This window comes from Camelus bactrianus, chromosome 4 (assembly GCF_048773025.1).
Source record: "Camelus bactrianus isolate YW-2024 breed Bactrian camel chromosome 4, ASM4877302v1, whole genome shotgun sequence".
Lineage (NCBI taxonomy): Eukaryota > Metazoa > Chordata > Mammalia > Artiodactyla > Camelidae > Camelus > Camelus bactrianus.
The window spans coordinates 30,552,563-30,579,394 of record NC_133542.1 but is presented as its reverse complement, the minus strand read 5'-3'; the positions used below and the strand labels follow the sequence as shown (position 1 = coordinate 30,579,394).

The following is a 26,832-nucleotide window of genomic DNA, read 5'->3' as shown; positions in this document are numbered from 1 at the left end:
AAACATATCATGTACACTCTCATTTTAAAATTTTTATTAATAATTAAAGGTCTGTAGGCTTCAGCTAACTTTGCGTCAGTCAGGTGGCCGTAGGGAAATGGCCTTATTGTACGGTGGCTTTTATTTGGAGGGCCCAGACTCCCCCAAGATTTTCCCTGGAGCCTCTGTAAACGCAGACCCTGTGAATCATGCTCGTAAAATACAATCCAAGCTTTGCTAGATCTGCAACTATGAAAAGGAATAATAAACTGAAGCAAGACAGGTGGGACTTTTTATTACATTTAGTAACACAGATCTTCCCAAAGGAATCCAAACCCCAATAATCGCAAAATCATGTTATTATATACTCCAAACGCAAAATCCTGTTGCAATCCTGGCTCAATAGGTTTCCTCAAAACTGAAATAACTCACTAAGAAATAAAAAGGTAAAAAAGGAATAATATAAGCAACAGAGTTAGCAGATGAGAAAGTGAGCAAAAGGAAGATTGATTCGTGAAAGAAAAAAAAGACTAAATAAGAATGAGCACTTAAGATCTTATCCCTAAATTGAATTAAGGAATTATGCTCAAAACATTTTAAAAAACTGAACAGTGAGTGTCATAGTGTGTATTTGAACATAAACTGGCATGGGACACCAATTCATTAGAACTAATTTCCTTCAGCTGTTTATAATCTTTCTAAGTAGCCCTTTTCTGAGAATTGTACCACAGTCTTAGTGTAACGCAGTACCTTTATTATTGATGACTACTTAGACATCAAAATAACAAATTGACAACTACAGTTTCACACACCCTGAGAACATATAAGCAGGTGTAATTTAAGCATGTTTTCCAAATGTGGAATGCTTGCTAGGCTAAATATCTTTATTTGGCTAAAATTCTGAGAAGGGGATAAATGCACTTTGTTTTATTATTCTTTTGGACTTTTTTCCTCCTTTAATTTTTAATTTCCTTTTCCTAATTTATCTAACAAACTTAATTCCCATGGTCACAATGAGAAAAGAAAACTTGACTCACATTGAATCTTGTAAAAACTTAAGGGGTTTTAGGGCACAGTAGAGGAAAATGCTTAGGTTATACTATGATGCCAAGACAAAGGTTTCCATTTTCAGGCCCCTTCTTCCCTGGGTCTATACCCATGGAGCCAAATGTCCACTTCACCCCATCTCTGTCTTCTTCTTGCTCCTCAAACTGGGTAAGCATTTCTTAAAGCATCCTTCTAACTAATTTTAAATCTGGTTTTGGCAGTCATATCTGCCAAGAACTTAGCAGAGAAATATTTGAAGGTTTTATTCCTCATATAAATTCACTAAGAATTGATGGACAAAAAGGGGTAGATGACAGGAGTAGTTTAAACTACAGTCCAAAGAAATTAACCTCCTCTTAAAATTGTGTCACAGAAAGTAAATCTTTAAAGCAAGATCTGAATTATTCAGAAGTAATGCTCCCTCTTCCTACGTAGTTTTTCAGTGGACTTCATGTAAATCAAGCCTAATGCTAAAAAGTAAACAAACAACCACAAAAAAAGATTTACAAAAAAATGGTAAATCAGAGTGAGTCTTTTCCTGGAGGATTTATCAGGTTATTCCTCTAAATAGCAGCTTCCTGGAACTCACGGAAAATGTAAGAGGAATTGAAAGGGAAGGGAAGTGGAGGTGGGAGAGGGAGAGAGGGAAGGAGGAAAGATGGACAAAGCGGGGAGAAAAGAACTTTTCAAGAACACATCCACTGCCAAAAATGAGGAACACCTGAAAAGGCATCTTGACGGTTTCCTCAGAATTCTAAGTGCTTTCCAGATGAAAAAGCATCTGCCACCCAACTACTGTTATTTTTTATTTCAAGCTCAAAACAAACATACAAACTTTCCAGCTTGGCAAGAAAATATGAGCCCCCAACAGCAAATACTTTAATCAACAACTCTTACCTGGGTACAAAAGACTGAGTACAGGTTTGATTTAAAGGGGGTTAGACACTGGTGATTTGATACACAGAATAAAAACTGTTGTTCAGTTGGCTTGATGAGAGTTCTTCATGTTGCTTCTCCAGCTTTCATTTAGTTTCCCCTGTAAAATTTGAAGAAACTTCATATACTACATGTGGTACTGAGAAAAGGGCACGCAATCAACACAATCAAGGAGAAAAAGGTTTTACTCTGTCCTGTTCTTGGCCCGCAGCTCTCCCTTGGGACCACCTGGTCTCTGAGTCCCTTCTCCTACATTCCCCGTAGAATGAGGCAGAATGAGGCAGTATTAGCTTAGCAAGACAGACATTTGTGTGACCATGGGCAAGTCACCTGCCCTCCTTGTATAATCAGGACGAGGATAAGCAGAGTATCTACCTTTTAGTGTTACTCTGAGGACTTAGTACAATCCTTGGCACATATAAATGTGCAGAAATTGCTAGGTATTATTGAACTAAACTGTTAAATATGCCCCATACCAATTCTATTCTATGGAACAATTATTTCTGAGTGTGGAAGGAGTCAGTATAGAATTTGGAGGTGTTCCAAGTCCCCCATCCTAGGGCACTTGCTGCCCACCGCAGAGATTCTCAGTCCTTAATTTAGTGCATCAGAATCTCCTGAGGAACCTTTATAAAAGTACCTATGCCAGGCGCCACCTGCAGAGATTCCAATTAAGTTGGTCTGGAGTGGGGCCCAGGCATCAGTCTTTTTCAAAGCCCCCAGGTGATCCTAATACTCACTGAGGACTGCTGACCCAGTAATGCGCCTTCTAATTTGGATGCACGGTCAGTGCCTGTGTGGTCTGTTAGACTGACAGGACCAGGAGCTCCTGGGATGAAGAGAGGTTATCCTTATCCATCATGTCAATCCCCACAGGCCACCATGTGACAAATCCCTCGGAAACTGGTGACCAAATCAGACAGGAGTGCCCCCAAGGTTGGAGCTTGGCATCTGCAGGCTGCTTTGCTTCTTCCTTTGGTTGTAATGGAGATGAAGAGGCCCCTGCGGGAGGTCGTAAAATGGCTCCTGCCTGCCCAGCAGAGAAGGGTGAGGTAGGAAGCGATACCAGCCCCTGCCTTTGGAGCTGGAGGCCTAATGAGCTATGATGGAATCAGAAACCAGCACTTTAATTGACTCGTCCCTTTTTTTCCTTGTCTTAGTTTATTCCCTTTTTGTTATTTTTTGGTTTTAGGAAAATGTTTGTGCTACAATTCTTGTCGGTGTCTGAGGACGTCCAGGCCCAGGTTGCCCTCCCTCCAGCTGGGAGCATTACATGTGGACCAGCTCCTGCGGCAGGCCGGCCACAGTGGCGGGAGCTGGGGGCATGGGAGCTGCTCACCGGGACGGAACACTCAGGGGACCAGAGTTGGTACCGCTTAGTCCGTCTCCCCTCCCTTCACAGACACCCCTTCATGGCCTCTGCCCACTTCTTGGGAGAGTTCTCATGAAAAAAACCAACTACAACACAAAGCTGACGGAATAAGGTACTTAGTGGATGCACGTGGAGGGGCAGGAGGCAGAAGGCTTGAGTCCGCCTGAGGGATCCACAGGTTTCACAGAGGACGCCCAGTGAGCCCACCCTTTAAAGTGGAATCTCAGTGGGCACACACCAGACCTGGGCAGTCAGCTCACACATCTGGTAAGGACCCTGACAAAGAGGCAATCACGCCTCCAGGAGAACTGGGGATAATCTGTGTGTCTGTGTGTGTGTTTATGGGAGTGTTTTTGTGGTAAAATTCATGTAACATAAAATTCACCGTCTTAAAGTATACAAAGGATAACCTGTGTTATACCTAAAGTACCTGAATAAACCAAACCATCCTGAATAAGGAGAAGCAGATGTATTACAACCCCTTCTACCCATGTCCTCCAGCCATTCCCTGGTCGGACAATTGGACTCACCATTTCTGGTCCAAGAGCCTCTGACATTTTTGTGATCAGAATCTCTTTTTCACTTCCCCCAAATCTTGAGATCACTAGAGAACCAGGAGAGGGAAAGATGATCGGCAGGGAAAGAGCAGAAGTGGAGAAGGGAAGGACAAGAACTGGTGCAGCAAGCCAGAGACAGTCCTTGAGAAAAACAGGTGGGGGGACACGGGGTGGAAACCCACTGGGTCTTCTGCCCAAAGCTCCTCTCTGGGACTGTCTCCTCAGCTCAAAGGGGTGGCTCTAGCTGTCCCATTTGACAGCCTTGCTTGTTTGAACGAATCTTCCCTGGATCAGTGAGACACTCAGCATCTTTCTACTAAATGCCCTGTTTGCTTAAGACAAGTCAAATTCACCTGGGTTTTTTACAACCATGAAAACTTTCATGAATCCAGCCCTCCAGGACCCCTGCCTCACCAGGGATCCATGACCAAATGGAGGCAGGGGTAGGATGGCATGGAGAGCTTTCAGAGAAGGCCTATGAGCATATTCCAAACCACTGAGTGGGAACTCATGTTATGAAGGAAACCCATTTTCTAAGACAGAATTTATTAGTTTTTTCTTACCTTCTCTCTATCCTCAGGGTCCACATATCAGCTGGTTCAGGGCTTTATGTAACTTGATGTTAGCCGTGTTAAAATTCAACACAATTTGGCATTTGGTAATTATGTGGGCCATGTTCCCTAAGTGGTAATTATGTGGGCTATGTTCCGTATAACCACCTAATAAATACTTAGATGACTATTTTTGCAACTGGAGATTAGGTAGCCCAGAATCCACCCTTTAATCTACCAAGCAGAACGTTCTAAGGTAGAAGCCTACACGATGGGAAATCACTGAACTGTCTTCTCCATTCCTCTGTGCTGAAGGCAGGAAGTCCTGGCCAGCCCTGGGCAAGGCAACTTGCACCCTGAAGCATGAATGACCCTCAAACCAGACTTTCAGGAGCCTGACAGCAGTGAAAACCTAGCACATCATCCCACTCTCCTGTATTGTTTAAAAAGATTCATAATTATTCTGATGTTGCTAGGAGAGACGGCACGATACAACACCACAGGACCCTCTTGGGAGAGCTTCAAGGGCAATGTCCACAAGCTCTGCTTGGGTTCCAAAGGGCTCCGCTCTGTCTTTCTCCCCAGGGTTCTCCTGTCACACACTCTAGTCTTGGAGAACAATGGAATGTAATGGTTAAAAGCATGGTCACTGAAGCCAGATCACCTGGGTTCAGATTCCAGCTGTGCCATTCGCTAGCCATGCTACCTTGAGCAAGGCAACTAACCTCCCCTTGACTCAGTTTCACTATCTGTAAAATGTAACTGATAGTAGTACCTACTTCACAGGGTTGTTGTGAGAATTAACTATTAACTCATTTAATATACGTGAAGGATTTGGACCTGTTCCTGGCACTCAGGAAGCAAAAATAAGGAAGAGCTGTTCTTATTCTGAGTCTGGGTAGGAAGAGAAAGAAAAGAAAACCTGAGAAACAACAGCCCACAATATGACTAACTTCTTCCCACACATCTGAATTCTAGAGTTGCCTCATTCAACAGCCACTTATAAAAAATATTTACTGAGCACCAACCACAGTGGAAGGTCATCTGATGCAAGAGTGGCAACAGGGCGGTGGAGGGCAGCCAGGTTCTTGTTCAGGGCACACACCTGGCATGTGTGGTTGAGTTCACCTAAGTTAAATGGGGTCCCACTGTAATCCTGGCATAACATAGTGAGCAGGACGAGAGTCCCTGACCTTGGGAAGGTTTCATTCAAGTAGGAAGGGCAGACTTTGAAGCAATCAACCCATATAAAGATATAATAAACTGTGTCACATTTTGTGGAAGAAAAGTGCAGGGTGCTGAGATGATGTCCCTTGGAGGGTGAGGGGTGCCATGGAAAGCCATGAGACATGAAGGATAAACAGAAGTGACCCAAGCAGGGTCTGGAAGAAGTGTTCCCGACAGAGTGAGCAGCATGTGCAAAGGCCCTACAGCAGGAAAGAACTTGTGTTTCAGGAGCTGGAAGAGGGGCCATTAGATCAGGAGAGAGACAGAGACAGAAAGGAATACAAGAGGAGGCAAGACTGCTGGCAGACCCACGCACGTGTTGTCGTAATTGTACTACATGGAGGAAGAACGTGGCTCTTATCACCTCCTTGACTCCAGTCCACCACATTTTCTAGTTACTTCAATATTGACAGCAGGAAACAAATCATTTTAGTAAATCAAGAAGAAGCACTTAAGCTGCTTACTTACATAGGACAGCAGCTTAAAAATAACTCTGTTCATGCACTGGATATTTCTTCAGAGGGTAGCTTGGTCTTTCAAGGATATACTTTACTTCAGACACAGGATCTTCCTATAATAAAAACAAATTGAGCAATTGCATTACTAATATTGTAATATGGATCAGTGATACCCAGGTGGGTTGTTTTGCATTTAAGAGGTCCATGAATCCCATACACGTTGTATATGTTGTGTTCACGATATATGTGTGTACGTGGATACTATTCCTTTCTTTTCTCTCTTCCTCCCTCTCTCCCTCCTCTCTTCCCTCTCCCTTTTCCTCCCTCCCTCCTTTCCTTCTTTTCTTTTTACGTTTTGAAGTGATTCCCTTACTTGAAAAGATTGGGAATTAACAAAGCAAATGACTTTGCAGAGAGGAAGTAAAGTAGTTCACCAGCCTGGTGACTAGGATAATCAATGTTCATTTACAAGTATGATCCTATAAATCTAGGCTATATCAGCATTTAAATAAGTCAAGATGACCAGTTCAACTACATGGTATGGTTTAATCCAACTACAGGGGCCTCTGTCAACCTTTCATTTGAATTCTTTTGAAGTGGTGACAGATCACTTAGCTAATGGTTGTACATCTGCAGTAGACAGAGTACCGGGTAGACCTATCTATGCATCAGAAACACTCCCCTCACTCCCACAGAAGTCAAACAGTCAAAAACACCATCTTAACTTTGAGGAAAACTTTATCTTCCATGCTGTGGGCTCACATAGACCACACACTCCCTGATTCTTCCCTGGACTGGGATTCCTGTCTGTGGTGGAGAATGTGCTTCAGGCCAGTTACACTGTCTTCTCTAAGTCCTTGGAAAGGACCATGCTCCCTCTCACTGGAGGACCTCTGCCTGCTGCATACTGTGCTCCCAAGTAGCTGCTACTCATTGCTCAGACTGAAGCTCCACTCTCTCTTCCTTGAGGAAGCCTGCCCTGACCCCCAGCCTAGTCAAATGCTCCCTTTCACACTCTTCAGGATACCATGTACCCTTCTTGGCAAGCGTCACAATTGTCCATTTATTTCCATGGTTACTTGATATATGTCTTGTCTCCCCCTCTAGGCTGTAAGACCCAGTTCCCATATTATTTTGTCAGCAGAGACTGAATTTCATCAGAAGCCTCGACCTTGCTGAGGTGCTGCTGAGCTCTGTGGGATGTCAGAAGACTGCATACCCTTTCGTGGATCTTCTTCCACGTGGACTGAGAACCCGGAGAGAACCTGCTCAACAGAGGAAATATGGTGGAGTATTATGCAGTTAAGAAAATGGATATTTATAGTATATAACAATAAGGGTCGATATTTCTTACTTAACAGTAAGAAAAAAGCAGCAATGTGCAAAAGAGTATACAGAGTGTGGTTTCAATGTCTTCATTAAACCTATGCATAGGGAAAACATTGGGAATAAAAACCACCAAGATGTTAAAAACACTCTGTGTTTCAGTGTGTGGCTATGAGTGGTTCTTTTCTTCTTTGTACTTTCCGGTATATTTTAGATATTTCTCTAAAGAACAAATCCTGCTTTTACATTTAAAATTTTAATCCAAAAACTTTAAATACAAAATTTAGCCCCAACTGTTTTCCACCACAAGGATTTTATATCTCACCTACTTCAAGCCACCCAGGCCAAAACTAAACCACAGGTCTTACAGTGTCTTTCAGCTTCTCAAACATAAAGCATTTCTCCCTTCCATGGGCATTTTCCAATACTGCTCCCTCCACCCAAAATGCTGCCACCCCCAACCCCCATCCTCACTCGTGTTAACTCCCATCCACCCTTCAGAGCTCAGTTCAACTACTGATTTCTCAGGAAAGTCCTTCCTGAGCCCCTCCTGTAGAGGAAGTCAACTTTCCTATTTTACACACTTGGAGTCCATCTACCCCTCACACATAGCACTTCCCCAGGGGACATTTTGTCATTATTTAGTTAATGTCTGTCTCTCCTCCTAGACTGAAATTAAGACTGAGGCTCTTGAGCTAATAGCTCATCCCAGGAACTTGTAGGTACCACCCACCCTAAAACTGGGCCTGCACAGATGTCCGGTGAATAACCTTTGACATCAGAGGGCCGAAAACTGCACCCTCAGATCATGTGAAGTGCCTCCATTTTTTAGCATGCATCCCACGAAGATGTATGTAACCCAGGTATACCTGTGCGAAGCACAGATTACCTCACTTTTCCTTACCTCTAATCACAATTCCCCATGCCCAAGACTGCCCTGCTTCTTCACTCCATAAATATCTCAAGCCCCTTGTCTTCTGGGAGGTAAGATTTGTTCTCCCGGCTCCTTACTTGGCTGCTTTGTGAGTAAACTCTTTCTCCGCCACAAAAGCTCCCTACTGCCTTCCATCTGAACCCAAACTCCTTAGCTTGGTTTCCACAGTCCTCTTCAGACCCTCAGCTTTGCCACCCACTATTCCCCCCAAGCTTCTCTAACTTCCAGAAGCTGACAGCACCTCCCATTCCTCCCCTCCATTAACTATCATAATCCAACCCCCTTCCCTCGAGGCCCACGTGAACATGCCACCTTCTCCATGAGACATTCCAGGGTGCCCTCTTTCCCCTTTAGCCACCATTTGGTCCATACTGTTCTTGAAGTTCAGCCTTATAGAAAGCCCTCTGTGTACTTTTTCTTTTTTTAACATCCTCTGCTAGGCTGCAAGTTCTCAGAGATCAGGAGGAATGTCTTAAATCTTAGGATTTCTATTTCAGGCCTACCAGATTGACTATCAATCCTGTTTTACTTCTGAGACACTATTTTTTCCCTTGTGTCAGCAAAACTAAGGGCCATGAATTGGTAACTGAGTCTTCATGTGTCTATTTTTTTAATTGAGGTAGAATTGGTAAGTATCACAACTGTACATTTTAAAGGCACTCTTTTAACCACAGAGATTCCAATCTACCCTCCACACACCCAGTTCTAATCCCAAGGATTTTGACTCAATGAGTCGATACAAGGCAATTCTTTAGTGAGCCTGAGTTGAGAATCACTGTCCTACTGCATAAGATACTCATGGAAGACTGGCTGAATGAACGCATAAACCATCTAACAAATTACCTTAAAAAGAAATGAGGCCTCCCTAGATCTTCCCCTTATGGAGTTAACCTCCTCCTGCTCTGTCTTTCCCATACATTTGGATTGTACATCTGTTAGGTGCACATCACAATCCATCTCATATTTAGTGACATGGGAGGATGTTTGCCTCCCCATCTAGCGTGTAAGCTGCAGGCAAGCAAGGACGTGTCACGATCACATACACTTTACATAATAGGTACCCAGTCCATGTATACTCAACTCAGTCCCTCAGAAGAGCACGCTATGCTAATTATAAGGACTTTGGGTGATGTATAAAAACAAGACACATGAACAAAAGTCATGGGCTTTCTCTAGTTATGGCAGCAGAGAAGCATCTGGGGCTGTAAGAGGATGGATCGTTGATCACTACACCCATTTTACAGGTGAGGAAATGAAGGTCTAGAAGGCCGAGTACTTGTGTGAGATTACACGGCACTTAGGGACAGGAGAACACTAGAGCTCAAGTCTCCTGACTGCCACCAGTTGAAGATTCCTTCCCTTCTCTCTTTAAAATCAATTCTAAGTCTTCACATCTGGCGTAACCCCAGCCCCTGCTTTGCACACGTGCTGAGTTGCAGGCTGGCAGAAAGAGACTGAGCCAGAACAGAAAGGATGTCAGGTACAGAGACGGGTGTGAATGTGTCTCTGACCAACCATCTCTGGGACCCAAGGCCAATTTTTTCTAATCTATGTTGTGATATTTTCTTCCAATAAAGTAACTAATCAGGAACTCACCATTCTTTAATAGATTTTACTAAAATATTTTATGTGGTTTCAAGTCCATTTTAATATAAAGGTATTCTATCATTTCTGAAAAATACTAGGAATGCATTATCACTTTCTTAGTCTACCTCAAACTTAACATCCTTCCTACTAAACTTTCAGTGCCACTTTTGTTCTGGGATCCTTACTACAAGTTCTTCTGTGAGCAATTGTGTTATTTTGATACGGGGTTTTCTCTTCTTATTCTCATCACTAACACTACAGAGAAAAGCAGACTGGCCTAGCCTTCATTCAAAACAACTATCTTAAAAATAGTATCTTTGAGGCTACTTCCTGGATTTAAGGTGATGAAATGTCCCAGTGTGCCTGAGACTAGGAAGTTTCCCAGAATGCAGGACTGTCAAGGTTAAAATTGGGACACTCCTGGGCAAACCGCATGGTTAGTCACATTAGCAGGGAGTCCAGTTTGGAAAATAAAGGTTCCTGCTCTAAATCTCTCACTTTCCCTCCAGTCACACGCAGTCATCAGAATATTTGTGTGACAAATACAGAGTGTGTGTGTGACAATAATATAAACAAGCCAACAAACCATGTCTAGAAAAAAAGAAAGAAAATATACCCATACATTAATAATGTTTGTCTTTGGGTGGCAGGACTATGGGTGATTTTTTTTTCACACCTTTTTATTTTTCTGTAATTTCCAAACTTTCTATAGTGAACTCATGTATACTGCTGAAATCAAAAGCTTGAGTTTTAAAATTTATGACAGATAATAATGGACTGATAAATAGTATCTATGCCAATTAGCTGTCTGTCCCATTTTCAACAAACATTCTGAGATATGCTTTCCAGAGGTAAGAGAAAAGTTACAATTCTTACTTTTGGGATTATTTTCCAAGGAATAATAGTTTTCATATCAAGGTGACCCCAGCTGAATGTTCCTAAGGAAGCAAACTGATGAAGTGACCCTCCCTTACTCCTGCCAGACCACAAGGCACTCTTGGAGCAAAGAGATGGGTGCTTGCCGCTGACCTTTCTCGGAGAAGGGGCTGGTCCAGAAGAGGGCTGGGAGTTCTGGAGTGCTGGGAGGTGGCAAATGAAGTTTCCTGGTGGAAATCGGCATCCCCTTGGTTACTGTAACTGGGTGAGGGCTTTCCAAACTTACTTGAATCTAAAGGTGATGGTGATTCATTCCTTAAAACAATCCGTTCATCTGGCTCTTTGATAACCTGAGTGACAATGTGCATTAATCTTTGGTTGTAGTTTTTGGTTTGTTTGTTTAAATTAGAGCTGGGGGGTGGGTGGGACAAGGAAGAGAACTGAGGGCAAGATGACAGAATACCTGCCCTGGGGATTTCCTGCAAATAAAAAAGGGGCCAGAGTAGAGAAGACTAGAAACAAAAAGCTTAGGAGTCAAGATCAAGGAATGATAACCAAAATTCTGTACTTTTGGCATATATTAACAAGCCAAAATAAACTCATGCTCTGAACTTTGACTTATGAGGACTAGGGATTATTGGGTTTGGGAAAGATAAAATTTTTAACAAAATATTTAAATGCTGCAGCATAAGAAGCACAGTATACTCCATTTTCTTTGCATATATTAATTCTCATGTTTTTAACACAGAAGTTTGCACCTTTATCCGAACAAACCAATCAAACTTTAAGAACAAGTGATGAGGAGGGATGGTATAGCTCAGTGGTAGAATGCATGCTTAGCATGCAGGAGGTCATGGGTTCGATCCCTAGTACCTCCGTTAAATTTTTAAAAAATAAAAAAATTAAAAAAATAAATAAACAACAAGTGATTTATCACCTCTCTATATAAAGGTATTCAATTAGAGAAAAAGCAATGAAAATCCCTACTGATAGAGTAGGTATTGGGCCTACATACACCCTCACTGGTGATTCATCCTACAAATGATAACAGGGGAACAAACCAACTAAAGCAAAGCAACTCAAGTTAAACTACAGCAATTCCACAGGCAGCATTAGCTAGAAAATATATTTTCCACCACTCATGGGAGAAAGCACAACAACTGACATTAGGTAGCTGACAATATGCCATTTTACAAATGCTACTCATAAAATTACCTTTACGTTAGCTGCAAGGCTGTCAAGAGAAGAAGCTGGAAAAAAAAGAAACAGGTGTTTCAATGACTTATTATTACCAGTTACCCCTAAAGCTGCCATTACATTTATTCCACAGCAGTACAAAAATATTACACAATGAATGAATTATTAGAGAACTTAAATGCTCCCTTGTAAATTATACTATCACTTTTAAGTCTCCCTCGAGTCACAGCAATTTTAGCTGTGAGTTTTTCTCGCCTCTTGAGGTCAACAATGAGGTTATATTAATGACAGCATGTTGGATGGACATAGGAAAGTTAAAAGAGAGTCTAATGTGAAGCAATACGTTCAGTAGCCCTTGAGCAGCCTGGAAAACCCCAGGTGCCCAGAGCTTGAAAGAAAGTCACGTGGCTCTAATACACAACACATATACTCTGCCATTCCCTTTATATTTGGTTTACATCAAATCCTACTTATGCAGAAATTCTTGAGTACACTTGTCCAAGGTAGACACATAAATGAATATGTAAAAGCTTGGAAAAACAACACAGCAAAAGTAAATCATTATGATTACCCTAAATAATCTTAATAAGTAAGAAGACCTAATGCCAGAGAATGGTAAGAATTACTAGAAGTGAAGTAATAAATACACATAGACAAAACCAAGACTAAATGAGATTTTTCCAGATTGAAAAAAAAAATCCTTTTGAAATGAGTATTTGCAAGGCTATGCTAAGGCCACCTTGACTTCCCCCAGGAAGACTGGGGCTTGGGCAGTGACAAGGGACTGCTGATTTCCCTTTGCCACTGGCAATAAGAAGGAAGATACAAAAAGGGATCTTTTTATGCATGCTAATTGTCATATCCTCTGGGCATGCACGTATGTGTGTGGCCATCTCATCCTGGAAGCTGTCTTCTACCCCACTCCCAGCTGATCAGGGAGTCTACGATGCTAAGGCCTTTTTCAGCTATAGCCACAAACCTGCCCTGTTGCCTAGTAAGCCCCTTGCTACTGATTTTGAACACTCCCTTTCACAGGAGGCTGGCCCTTGGTCCCTTGCTTCTCAAAGTGTAGTCCATGGACCAGCAGCATCGGTATCACCTGGAAGCTTGTTAGAAAAGAAGGATCCCAGGCCCCACCCCAGCCCTACTGAATCAGAATCTGCAGTTTAACAAGATCCCCAGGTGATTCAAATGTACATTCAAGTTTGAGAAGCACAGCTTTATTCTACCTTAGGCCTGGATGAATGAGCTGACAGGTGACCTAAGGAAAGGTCTGGCTTGGAAGCCACAGGGATTCCAAGCATCTGAGCCCAGAGGTCTGAACGTCTTCTCTAAATGTAGGTATGCCAAAAACTTGGTGTGTGACCTGTACACATTCTGTAACCTCTCTGGAATCTTAGTTCTCCACCTGCCAGGATTAAGAAAAGACAAAGGCCAAGACCAATATGATATATGAGTCCCACTGTAACTGAGCTAGCATTAAGCCCAATTGTCCCCCCAGGAAAGGACATTTGCTGTTGCTTGATTTCACAGTAATGGGGAAGACAATGCAGCTTTTACAGGCTGCATGGGTGATTTTCAATCCAAAGCACTTAAATTAAATGTCAGAGGTGATGAAGCACTTTCTGCTTCAAACCCTATCTTCTGTCCTTGGTTTGCTGCTGTGAAACAGTCACTGTGATCCAAGAACACCAGCTTGAGTTACCACAGAACACTGTGTAGCCCCTTAAAAGGGTAAACCTTCAAGCCTAAGATAGAAAACCCTGTTGTCAGGGATGGTACAGACCTAGTCTCACCAAGAGTTGAGAGAATGGGCTACCACCATCCCTTGCTAACTTAAGAATCTTTATTCAGTTCAGGAATAGTTTAAATTCACTGTCATGAGATGATTCACATATTTCAATCATAAATTAAAGGCCTCCAAGGGATGCCTTAACCCAATGACTCTCAACTTGCGATCCAGGGACATCCCCAGGGGTCCCCAAGACCTTTCAGGAGATCTGCAAAGTCAAAACTCTTCTCCTAATAATAGTAAAACATGCCTTGTCTTTTTCACTCACATTCTCTCACGACTATACAATGGAGTTTTCCAAAAGCTATACGATCTATCATGACGTCACCCCTCTGATGGCTAACGAAATGTGTTTGTGTATTCTTGTATCTTACAAATTTCTTAGTTTTAATTTTTAATGCTAAATATTTGATAGATATCAATACACATATACAAAAACTCTTTGGGGTCTTCAGTAATAGTTAAGAACGCAAAAGCATCATGAAACCTAAACATTAGAGATCCCTTGCCTTAACCTCACTGCTTCAGATAGAACTGGCTCCTCTTCTCGCTGACATAGAACCTTGTAAAGCAAATGCTGCGTTGCCTGATCTCCACCAATCCCTTGCTCTTCCCCATCCAGAGAAATAGCAAGTCTTATATGTTAGCTATCAGTGGTGCCTTTGCAAAGAGTTCCCACCAGGGAAAGTTGCTCCCTGCTTTTCCAGCCTGGCCAGGGAACAACCAGAAGCAGAGCACCCTTGGTGCTCACATGACTCAGAGCAGTCTCCTTCAATAGCTCAGGGAACTCTGAAATGGACAGCTTCTCGGCTGACTGCCCGTGGGAACTCCCTTCTGGGAAACTCCACAATGGGAGGGGACCTAAGAACTAGGTCTTGAGTTTCCAAAGAAACATGGGATTCATCAGAATGAAAGAAGGCTTAGAGGTAGGATGCATTTGTTCCCACAGGGAAATTATACAGAGGTAACATGTAACTTGAGTACCTCTTCTCATTGGAAATGGAAAGTTTGAAAAGTTAGATTTCCTTCTAGACTTCTGGGAATGATGCTTTGAACTGTTCTCACCAAAGGGCTTTGCACTGTCCACCTGAAAGAAAAGGAAAGAAATAAGACTTAATGCCATTGTAGCTTGTATTACCCTCTGCTCATTACCTGTAATGACTCTCTCCCCCTCAAAGTTATGCAGGTGAGAAAAGAGAAGGCTGGGAACAAACTGAATCAGAGTCTCGAAGTATGTAAAGGTTAGACCCAATAGGGAAACCTGTGTATCTCTGCCTTCGCTGAGGCTAGAACACAAGGACATGGGCTAATGCTGGACACAAATCATATTCTAACCACTGGTAAGGCTCCAGCCCAGAAAAGAGGGAGTGAAGTTTATTTCATGTACTTTGAAAACAAGACAGAGTTTCATGTTCCTAAACAGTCTAAGCAGTGCTGGCCTAGGCAGGGTCCTCCTTGAAGACAAGGGATTATCACAGGATAACATTTCAGCCTTCCACATTCCCTTCCAATCTGAGAGCCTATAACCTTCGAAAAAACAATAGTGGTCACTTAAGGTGACCATATTTTCCTAAACTGGACAACATGATCTGTGAACAGGTCAAAAATACTTGAAATAAGGACCCTTCCAGAACAGCTATGACATAGAATTGCTGGATTTTTTTTTAACTTTGTTTATTTCTGTTTGTTTTTTCTTTAGTTCAAGAAGGCATATTATGATATTACTCTTCATTCTACTTCAAGAAATATATTGACTAGAATTCACAGTCTTGACAACATCACATCCTCTATATTTTAATGCTTCTACTTAAATATCAAAATATCAGGAAAACTGGCTAAATAAAAGAGTTAATATGTATAAAGCATTTAGAAAAGAATTTGACACATAGTAAAGACTGTATAAGAATTTGTTAAATGAAAATATCAAGCAAGTTTTAATTCTCTAAGAAAACTTCCAAGATTTTAAGGTTATTTAGCCCATAATGGCATACACTAAAGTCGTATTATATAAAAATTTATATCAGATGGAATAAATCAGACTCAAAAAACTCAATTTGATAATTTTTTTATGAAGTCATGTTTAAAGAGTTGGTTGCTAGATTTTTTGCCAGACATTTTGACCCAGGTCACCATAAAGAAAACAGTTATCCTGTATTTTCTAGTCAAACAACATCTCTGTTCTACCTACAAACCAATTTTGTATCCAGTCATCTCAAAAGCACTTCTCAACTCTGGGATTTACCATGCTTCATTTCTTATGCCTAATACATAAACACGCTCACTGGTGACTTTAAGTCAAAGTATCAACTTGACAACCTGACCATAGTTACCATTCTGGAGAATAAGCCATGAACCAGAATGTGGGATGGTGTTCATGAAGTATATGAACGAATACTGGAAATGCTTTTAATGTGATATTAACTGTAAATACCAAGATTAGTTAATCTGTTATGTACAGTATAATTACAACTGTGGAAAAAAGTAAAGCCTTAGAATACAAAAAAAGTGAAAGAAGAATGCATCAAATTAATAAAACAATGATTTTATTATTCTGCTGAACCTATGGACAATTTTTTTCTTGAACTTTTCTGTATTTGTCTTTACTTTTATAGTAGTCAAAAAATTTGAGACTAAGAGGACAAGTGTGATTAAATTTTCTCACTACTTCCTGAGGGCTAAATCCAAGCTAACTTCAATTAAGGGCTTTGACTGGGGCACATCATTGCTTTTCCCTGCAAATAAGTGCTTTCTGCTCTTAAAGTAAAGCCACTGAGCAGCAACCTTATTAAGAAAATTCCAGCAGTTTTCTTTAAATCTGCTGAGGCTTCAGTTTCAGATTGCTACAGAGTATACAAAAGCCTTCAATATGCATCTTCTACCATTGTCACTTTACTGATTCTTTTGGATAAAGGCGAGTTATCATAGGTAGATAACACTATTGATAATTTTCAAAAATTAAAAATAGGAATAGCAGACATTTACTGAACAAGCCCTCTTTATAGGAGTTTCCTGACAATGACTCTAGGAAGTGAATGTAATGTAATCATAGTTGTTCTTCAATTTGAATTTCCTCTGTTTACTTACCCATTTGTCTTCATGGTCCAGCCTTCCTATATTCCACCCTCATTCACACCCTCACCATTCCAAAGGACTCTGAAAAATAATTTTAGGCTCACGTGTCTTACTACAAATGGAGGTTTGCTTTCTCCTGGTATTTTGAAATTATTCCCAAGGTTCATTTGAGCTGGCTGGTCCTGAAAGAAACGCCTGGTAGAATATGGAGAGGGTGCCCAGGATCGCATGCCTTGGACCGGTCTATCAAGATTACTCTCCCTTGGCTTCACCTTTATATTACTTAAGGGGAATTTTGGTCCATATGATGTAGATAAAGGCCTTTGTGACTTGTATCTTTCCTCCTGAAACCAAAAAACAAAAAAAAAAAAAAGAAAAGAAAAAAATTTTTAATACAAAAATGTTTTAAAGAAGAAAATTCAATCAGAATATAACTGTATTTAACCAAATTTTGTTTAACTAAGATAGAAGACTGAACATCTCAGATTTACAAACCATGAACTTAAGGAAGGGCATTTCTCTTCTTAATTTTTCTTCAGGTCAGTTTAATATCACTAGTGTAACATATTTCAACTATTAACAGTGAGATTTATTTGTATTAGGAGAAATTTGGAAAGTATCAGATACCCCCACCCCAAAATGGAAAATGATTGACAGATACAGAAATACAGTGAGAGAGAGAACCTGGCATATACTTGGGTCCAGCAATTTCACTTCAAGGAATTTATTATGGCTATATATATAGCTACAGAAATTCTTAGAATAGTTCACGAATTAGAAACCAATTATATTGGTAAGTAAGCAATTTCCTCTCAGCTCTAAATCCACCTTTCTATATTCAGCTTCAAGGTATTCTGCAAACCCCTCCTTCTGCTTTCCCAGCTGTTCTGTTAGGCTCCAACACTAGAAGGTGCTAGAGGGAGGCTACAAGACTGGAGAAGGAAGACTGACCCGCAACTTCCACTTTTGCATTCCATTCCTGTCAGCATCACCCCAGCAACCATTCTTCACCTTGACAGCAGCAAATGGCTCCAGTTTATTGTGTTTTTCCCACCATAATCCAGAACTAGACAGCTGGCCAGAGCCCTTGCTCAGAGATTTGAGTGTAGCCCTACAGGATCTTTCCTCCAAGCTCTTGAGGCACCAGCAGTGATCAGAGTCCCTCCTCAGGGGTTTGAGTCCCAGATCATCAGAGTCTCCCCTCTGAATTCGTGAGGAAGCACCAGGAGAGCAGCCCCTCTCCACAGGTCTGGGTGCCTTTCCTAGGGGGTCTCTTTTTCAAGCTTCTATGTTCTAATGACCCAACCTCTTCCCTTTGTTCCCCCAACTCTGGAGGTGGAAGCTGCTTCCTGCAGGTACTGTCTCCATCACTTCAGTGTGCCGCTTTTCCTTTCAGTCTTCCAACTCTGTCTAGCCTTCTTTTTTCACATTAAATCTTTCTGTTAAAATAACAGAAACTGGACCCTGACTGATAGATACATCAGCTAAGTATTCAACAACAGGAAAATGATTGGCATAAAAATTACAGTACATCTGTCTGTACAGTAGAATACTATGAAGCCATGAAAAACAGTCTGGCTTAAGAAAACTTAAGGCCATGAGAACATGTTCATGATATATCAAATGAAAAAAAGGATATGAAATAATACACAGGTGTAGTATGATCCTAATCTTTTAAAAATTAAAAGTGTGCATGTATGTGTACAGAAGACTATATTCAAAAAAATTAGTCATGGTCATTTCTAGATAGTAAGAATGACAGGTAATTTTTATTTCTATTTTGTCCTTTTTGCTTATCTGTACTTTAAGTAAAATAAATGGAATAGTTTTGTTATAAGAAAACAATAAAACCGATTATTTCACAATCTGTTTTTTAAGGTAATATAGGAAGGTACTTAAAAAAGGTAATATAGGAAGATCTATATTAGGAGGTTAAAACAAGATTAAAATGACGAGGTGGAAGAAAAAGAATAATAAACTGAAAAAAATCACTGTGCACACATATCAGATTGGAGAAAACAGTAGGTAAATAAGAAGAAACTAAAAAGCACCTATTGCCTTCCTTAAAATTAATCACTGGCTTCACATTTATGAGATATGATGCTCAGGGGGTTGATGGATTTGCACAGATTAGCGACCCTTCTCATTCAGTACCCTTTATCCCAAAGCCCACATTTACAAGGTATTCTTCCAGGACCACAGGTTAGATTCAGGGAGAAGCTCCACAAGTTATTTCATTAATTCTCCATATCATTTTAGAAAGAATTTTACATGGCTGCAAAATTACAGACAATAAAGTAAAACAAAAAAAGAAAAAAAAACAGGGTGAAGGAGAAATCAGAGCTAAACAAGAGAGTAAAATGAAGGTAGTGCTCATGGCTGCCCCAAGATCATCATGGTTACCAAGATGGCCCACAAATACAACGCTGAGCTTCAGCCTCAGCACAGAAGGAAGGAAATACTATGATCATAAAATCAAGAGTAAAAGTCATGGGCCAACAATAACAAAAGCTTACTAGCCTACATGTCAGGCTTGTGATCACAGCTTCTGGGTCACTCTGACCAACTATGCCATGATGAATACATGCCAAACATACTCTAATGTGATAGGCTGAACAGTCTGAATATGGAAATTCAAACCTAGCAATAGGTGTCCAGGTTTCTACTTGTCCAGTTGCATCTAAACTTGGAAAACTGAGTTTGGGCTGAAGTTCCTTAAATTTGTGGAGAAAATTCCTGACATTTCTATCACTGGCTTCTTGATTATACTTACAAGAAATCTGTTTCTATGCAGAAACACACCTTCTCTGATAGCTGTCCTTGTAGAAAACTCTATTTTGGGAGCAATGCCCTGAAAATAAGATGGCATGAAAGAAACAAATAAAATTATTGGAAAGACAATCTTTGCTCATCCCATCTTAATTTGAAATCATGCAAGAATCTAATTGCTCTTTTATGTAGTTGGCATAACCTACACACATTATCCTAAACATATACATAACAAACACATATACAATGGAATATTATTCAGTCTTTAAAAAGAAGGACACCCTGCATTTGTGACAACATGGAAGAACGTGGAGGACACAACACTAAGTGAATAAGCCAGACACAGAAAGACAAACACTGCATGTCTCACTTATATGCGGAATATGAAATAGTCAAACTCACAGAAGCAGATAATAAAATGTTGGTTGACAGGGGCTGAAGGACAGGGGAAATGGGGAGATGTTGTTCAAAGGGGACAAAGTTTCAAACAGGCAAGATGAATACATTCTGGAAATGGAATGTACAGCAATGTGACTAGAGTTAACAATACCATACTGTAGATTTGAAATCTCCTGAGAGGGTAGATTTTAAGTGTTTTCACCACAAAAAAAGAAGAAAGAAATAACCATAACAATATTAAATGATGGATATGTTAATTAGCTTGATTGTGGCAATTATTTCACAATGTATATGTACATCAAAACATGAAGTTGTACACTTTAAGTGTATGCAATTTTTGCCAATTATACAACAAGGCTGAAAAAATAAAAATATATATATACATAATAAGAATAGCCAAACCCTTATATAATGCTACGTATTATGTGCCAGAGACTGACCAAAGTGCTTTGCATATGTTAACTCATCTAATCCTCACAACAATTAACCCATGAGGTTAATCCTAATAGTATGACCAGGTTTGTAAATGAGAAAGCTAAGACACAAAGAGTTGAATCAACTTGTCCAGTTAGTAATGGCAGAGCTGCTAACTGAATCCAGGCATTCCAACTCTAGTGTCCATACACTTAGCTACTCTATTTAAAACACTGGACCATGGACTTGAATGAGATTACCTAGGGGGAGGGACAGACAGAAATTCTCCTTTGCTACCTACCAGCTTTGAAAATGGGCCTTATATATTATACAAAATATTTATGTTCATTTCCAAACTTTTCATTTTGTTTCACTGATCAATACTTCAATTTCTTCTCAGTACCATATGGTCTAAAACACTGTGATATATTTATATATCATATACATATACCCTCTCCTACTTACTTCTCATAATCCTATAAGGAAGGTAAAGTTATTACCACCAACTCAGTTTATAAATGATAAAACTGACAATTGGACAAAAACCTGAAGTAACCCAAATGTTCTTCATAGGTGAGTAAACTGCAGTATATCTGTATGATGTGATCTACTCAGTAATAGCAAGGAACAAATTACTGATACAGACAACTAACTACATGGATGAATCTCAAAAGCATTTTTCTAAGTGAAAGAAGCCAGTCTCAAATGATTAAGACTATGTGATTTCATTTATGTGACACTCTCAAAAGGAAACAAAACTATAGTGATGGAGAACAGATTAGCAGATTATGAAGGAGGATGTGTCTATCAAGGGATAACAAGAGGGAGATTTGGGGAGTGATAGAACTGTTCTGTTTCCTGATCATGATGGTGGTTTCACAAATCTATACATATATTAAAAATTCATAGAACTGTGCATCAAAAAAGTCAATTTTACTGTACGGTCATTTAAAATACAATTATTTTTCTAAAAAAAAAAAAGGAAGCTTAGAGAGATATAAAGCAATTTTTCCAAGGTCATTAGTCTTGTAAATGTCAAAACAGAAGGAGGACTTGGATCTGACTGAGTTACACTGTCTTCAGTTGACCCCATCAACTCACCTGCAGATTCTCTGAACAGGACCCTCTGCTTGCCTCTCCCACAGATACCACCACCTGCCCAGGTACTCCTTGTCCCAAGGGTGTTCCCCCATCCCCGCTTTTGTCCCAAAGCCTGGCCGCACCCTCATTCCTCAGTCCTGTTTCCTATGTATTCATTAATTCCTATGCACATGCATTCCTGTGCATTCATCTTGTCTGACAGAACAAGTCCTCACAGATACAACCTACATCTCAAGCTCCTTTTTTTCCCCTCTAGAATGCACAGTATGCCCGTAAGAGTGCTAAGCCTGGACTGGTAACTCAAGATTTCCAGGTTTATAAGCACAAGAGCCCTGTTGCTGCATGGATTTGGATAATCGGGGGGCAGGGGGAGGCATTTAATAAAATAATGTAACCAGCACAGTTTCACCTCCAGTTATCAAGACTGCCCACACAAGAGGAGGGTGGGGAACAGGGGGTTCCTGAGTTCACAGCACTACTGATGGAATACAAAACCTCATACATGCGCGAAGCCTCAGGTTCCCCGTGGCCCAGTTGCCTGAGCCTGAACAAGTCATCTCATGAGCCACAGACTGGTGCAATCTTCTCATTGCCCCATAGGATATTATGCTAAATGCTATACGTATGTTATCTCATTTAACCTGCACAATAACCCTGTAAGTGAAGAACTATTATCACTCCCATTTTACAGTTGAGGAAACTAAGGTATATGGAGATTAAGTAATTTACCCAAAGTCACACAGTCACTGAGTAACAAAACTGGGATTGAACCCAGGCAAACTGAGTCCACACTTTAACCACTATACATGCAGCTGCCCAATAGGTCTTCAAACCTCTGTTCCACTCTGCCTGGAGAAGAAGAGGAGGGTCCCCTGTCAGTAAGGAGTTCACAACCTGTAAACACATTGTTGTTCACCTATATGAACTCTATTCCTGGCAACGACCGAAGGACAATAAGGAGGGAAGGTTTTCTTTTCACAGCACAACAGTTTAGAACTGAAATTTATAGGCTCTATCTTGTGCAATCTCCTTAGCAGTTGGATGATAGATACAGTGGTTAGGTCAATAAATGGATTTAACGGTAGAATTTTTCTAGAATCACTGCATTAAGGAAAAAACACAATTATTAACTAAAAGTCAATAATTTTAAAAACTAATATTCTTTCTGCTTATTTTATAAATTCAGTCTTCAATTAACAAGAAAACAAATTATGTCTGTCCCCACCAAAATTCTTGACCTCAGCAGAAAAAGGAGGGAAAAAAGGCTGTTAGGGTATCAGGTGAAATGAAACAAAATATGGAAATACAAAGAAAAAGTCACATGTTAGTGGAGGAAATAAATCTCTTTCTCAATGAATTAACAAGAGAAAATAAATGAAGTGAATGGTTTGTCTGACCTACACATGTCATTTATTTTCCTGTCCTACAATATTAATGAAAAGCAATTAGACACCAGGCTGAAATAAACATGAACGAATATGCATCATGCAGTGACTAAGAGTGCAAACTTTGAAGTCCAACAGGCCAGCATGAGAATTTCTGCTCTATCGCTCACCAGTTCTATGACTCCGAGTACATTCCTTAAATTCCCCATGCCAGCTTCCCCAAACCTAAAATGAGGAAAATAATAGTAACCACCTTACAGGGTTAAGGAGGATTGAACAAGATAATCCATGTAAGGAACTCAGCACAGTAACTGGAATCTAGCTAGCATGAACGTCAGCTATTATTAAAATTTCGGCAATTGGTTTTGTTTTGCTTTACAGAACATCTGAGAGAAATCGAGCTCCTCTATCTTTTTACAAATTGCTTAAAATATACTTTGATTAACTTCATTGCAAGAAACGACACTTTACCTCTAATGCATGGAGGTCTTTCCCTGCAGTTTTAAAGCTCCTTCTCTGATGATTACCTTACATTTAGTAAGTAACTACAAATACAACTTTCTGTAGGTTCTTCTTCTTACTTACGTCCATAAAGTTAAACAGAGACAATGTCTGGGAAAATACAAGAAAGTGTGTTTCTTCTTGTCTTGAGACTTGGCTGGATACTATCCCACTGTTTGAAGGTGGATTTTATTTCACAGAAAACTTAGGAAAGCCAAAGTTAATATGAAGGGTATCCCTTACCTGATTCTTATCAGTTTTTATCCCTTTTTTGCCTCTGAAGAGCAAAATCCCAATAACTCAAAATAATAAAGGTGAGCATCTTACGAGTACCACAAATATAAGTGATATACAAAGAACATCTCTGAGAAAAAGAAAACATCAGTGATATTCACCAAACCCTCCAAGACTGTGGGGGGCTTAAGGATATGGTCATTAGGAATTCTGATTAGGAGAACTTCTGATGAATGTTTGCTGGTTGAAGTATTAGAACCTGAAGTCCTATCATCATAAACATCATAGAAACAGAGGTCCTGTGTGTTATATATTCTGCATGGTACTCTCAACAAAATGGAGACAATAACATATTATTAAATTTAAATAATAGCGATTCATGGGGCAGTACCAGAAGAGTTGAGTATTAAATATGCTTTTTATAATTCACAAAGATGTGGCCCTTAAAACAGAGGTCATCCAAGTGATATAAAAGTAGAGAACATTGTCAGAGTTGCTGCAGAGTTAGAAATCATCACAGATAACATCAAAATGAGTATTTTGAATTTGGGTTCAGATAATGTCACCCCAAATAGATAGTCAACTAAATAACTGCTCTGTCTTTTCAGATCCTTCAATAATACCAGTCTGTGAACCTCTGTCAGTTTCTCCTCCATTATATGGAGATCATATTATCTGCCTTGGCTGACTTAAGAACTGTTAGGAGGAAAATGAGATATCATATCATAAGAAAAAACAAAAGCACAAAATAAATGAGAGGCAGCATTATTATTATTACTGCTCTATGTCACTGTTATTATGCGTTAATTATTGTTTTAAATGGCTATGATTAAAGAAACTGATATTAAATCTTTCAATTACTCTGCATTAAGAGGAATTGAAAAAAGCAATCTTTTTGTAACTATGTGACAATGTGAATATGGCAATGATTGAGCCTGATTAGGTAAGACTCCCACCTCTCAGATCAATAGTGGGAATCAGGATAACTCAGTACCTTGAGTGGGGCATCTAATCGGGGCTGCTAAACAGAACAACTGGGGTACTAACCAAGATGAAGCGGTCTGTCCAAGAGCAGGCCCTACCAGGAATAAAATGTTCAGAATTTCTCTCCCAGTAGCAGCCCAGCCAGGCATGGACCACTTACTGGAAAACCTTCGGCCGTCTTCATGAGCACCTCCCTGCACATCCCAGGGTGAGGAGTCAGCTTGGGCTCAGGGAAAAGAAAATCCCGTGTGTTTTCTTCATAGTAGGCCAACTCTTCCCACACTAGAAAGAAAGTAGAAAAGGCAAATATAGATTTACTTTCTGAAAACGATGTATCTACATCCCCAAGTTTAACAAAACAAAAGCTTAGACAGGTGATGGCAGAGACAGCACTCAGATAAAATAGACATTTTGATTACAGCCCCTGTCATTCAAGAGGCAGATGACTTCCCACTACATTCTATCTCATGGATACTTTTTAAAAATCTTCCCAAGACATAACAGATAAAAAGACTATCTAAAGAGTCGCTACACAAAACAGACAAAAAAGAAAATCTCTTTCCATCCATCCGTTCATTCTTTCCTCAACAAATGCTTTCTAAGGACATACTGTGGGCCAGATCCTAGGGACAGAACACTGTCTGCCTTGTTCACCCAAAGGGAACAGTGTAGATTAGGGTTCATTGTGTTCTGTGATGCAGGAATGTCAGTGTCCCAGTGGCCCAGAGAACAGCCAGAGCTGTGGTTCTCAGCAGTACTGGTACCAACCTCAAGGACATTTTGGAAATTCATGGGGAAATTTCATGGGCAGGAACCAGAGTTTAGGGTGTCCTACAATGCCCAAAACACTCCTGCACGACTTTCTAACATCCTACCAGATGTTCTTTCAGGTGAGAAGCCGTTTTATAGTTATCCGAGCCTGGAACCTAACAGTTACACACAAACAATTTTTTTGCACAATTTAAAAATACCTTGAATTTTCAGGAATGCACATACCACGTAAATTAAGGAACAATTGAACTTTGCTTTGTTTGGATCTTTACCAAGGCTCTTTTGGCATTTTGAAAGTCATGTCACATCCAAATACCACATTTTGCTCAACATTTATGCATTAGTATACATGTCATTTTATTTTAAATCACTTTCCTTTTTGTTTCTCCTTTATATAATGGCTGGAATACCATACGGATTTTTTTGCAGTGATCTGTATAAGTTGTTTATATTAACCAAGAATATGATTTCAGTACGGTAAAAGGGTTACTACTAAATACTTATTACCAAAAGAAGATCTTGGGTGTAAGAGGATTAAGAATTACTGAGCTGAAGGAAGGAGAAGCTGCCATCTGAGCCCTCCTTGCCTACAAAGCAGGTGCTCCACAAGTGGTCTGGACCAAGAGTGGCCCCTGTACTAGCAAAGAAAAAAGCTGTAGACAGTGAGGCTGCTTTACTGTTTCATGACTGCTATTTCACTTGTGAGAAGAATTCTGATGAGAGTATATTTTGGTGCATCAACTGTAGAAAATAACTGATCTTACGTCAAACAATTTGACGGATTAATTTCTTCCTTCTTACTCTACATAATAAGAATGTTTGAATTCTAATAAGGATCAAAGTGCAAAAGAATATATTCCATATTTTTCAATATAACAATTCTTTCTACTCTTTTCTTCTCAGACATGCTTCAGCCACAATGAACTGACAATGCATCTTTCTCCCATGGCCATGCACTTCCTTAGCCGACGCTGTTTTTAAGGAAACATCCATTCTTCCTTCCCATCCTATTGAGATCCTATCCATCTTCCAAGTTTCACCTTAAATGCCCTGTAGTATCTCCAACATAACAGGTCCAAATTAGAACTTTTCATTTTTTTCCCCACAAATAAGCTCTCTCCTACCTTCCATCAGAGGAACCAGTACTAGATACCCCAAGCCAAAAATCTAGGATTAGGGGGAGGGTATAGCTCAATGGTAGAGTGTGTGCCTAGCATGCACAAGGTCCTGGGTTCAATCCCCAGTACCTCCATCAAAAATCAAAAATAAAATAAATCACTAAACAAACCTAATTATCTCCCCCATAAAAAATTTAAAAAATAAAAAATCAAGGATTTACCCTTGATTCCACTCTTTCACTCCT

General features: G+C 40.1%; 1 protein-coding gene across 12 annotated transcripts in view; it reads right to left on the bottom strand.

The window, feature by feature from the left end:
• Positions 1-258: 258 nt before the first annotated feature.
• The window catches only part of SPATA6L (spermatogenesis associated 6 like), a 52,431-nt gene continuing 25,857 nt past the window's right edge, over positions 259-26,832 (bottom strand). For 5 of the 12 annotated variants that reach the window (XM_045504970.2, XM_074361620.1, XM_010967885.3 and 2 more), the window contains 9 exons: positions 24,859-24,980; positions 19,685-19,762; positions 17,016-17,255; positions 14,824-14,926; positions 12,066-12,100; positions 11,004-11,200; positions 7,299-7,392; positions 6,138-6,240; positions 259-2,062 (listed from right to left, as the gene is read on the bottom strand). In XM_045504970.2, the coding sequence (XP_045360926.2) occupies positions 6,151-6,240; positions 7,299-7,392; positions 11,004-11,200; positions 12,066-12,100; positions 14,824-14,926; positions 17,016-17,255; positions 19,685-19,762; positions 24,859-24,980 (959 nt within the window). In that variant the 3' untranslated portion in view covers positions 259-2,062; positions 6,138-6,150. Of the gene's footprint in view, positions 2,063-2,702; positions 2,965-6,137; positions 6,241-7,298; positions 7,393-11,003; positions 11,201-12,065; positions 12,101-14,823; positions 14,927-17,015; positions 17,256-19,684; positions 19,763-23,149; positions 23,205-24,858; positions 24,981-26,832 lie in introns of those variants that run through there. The other 7 variants (XR_012506356.1, XR_012506357.1, XM_045504971.2 and 4 more) reach the window with 7 other exon arrangements.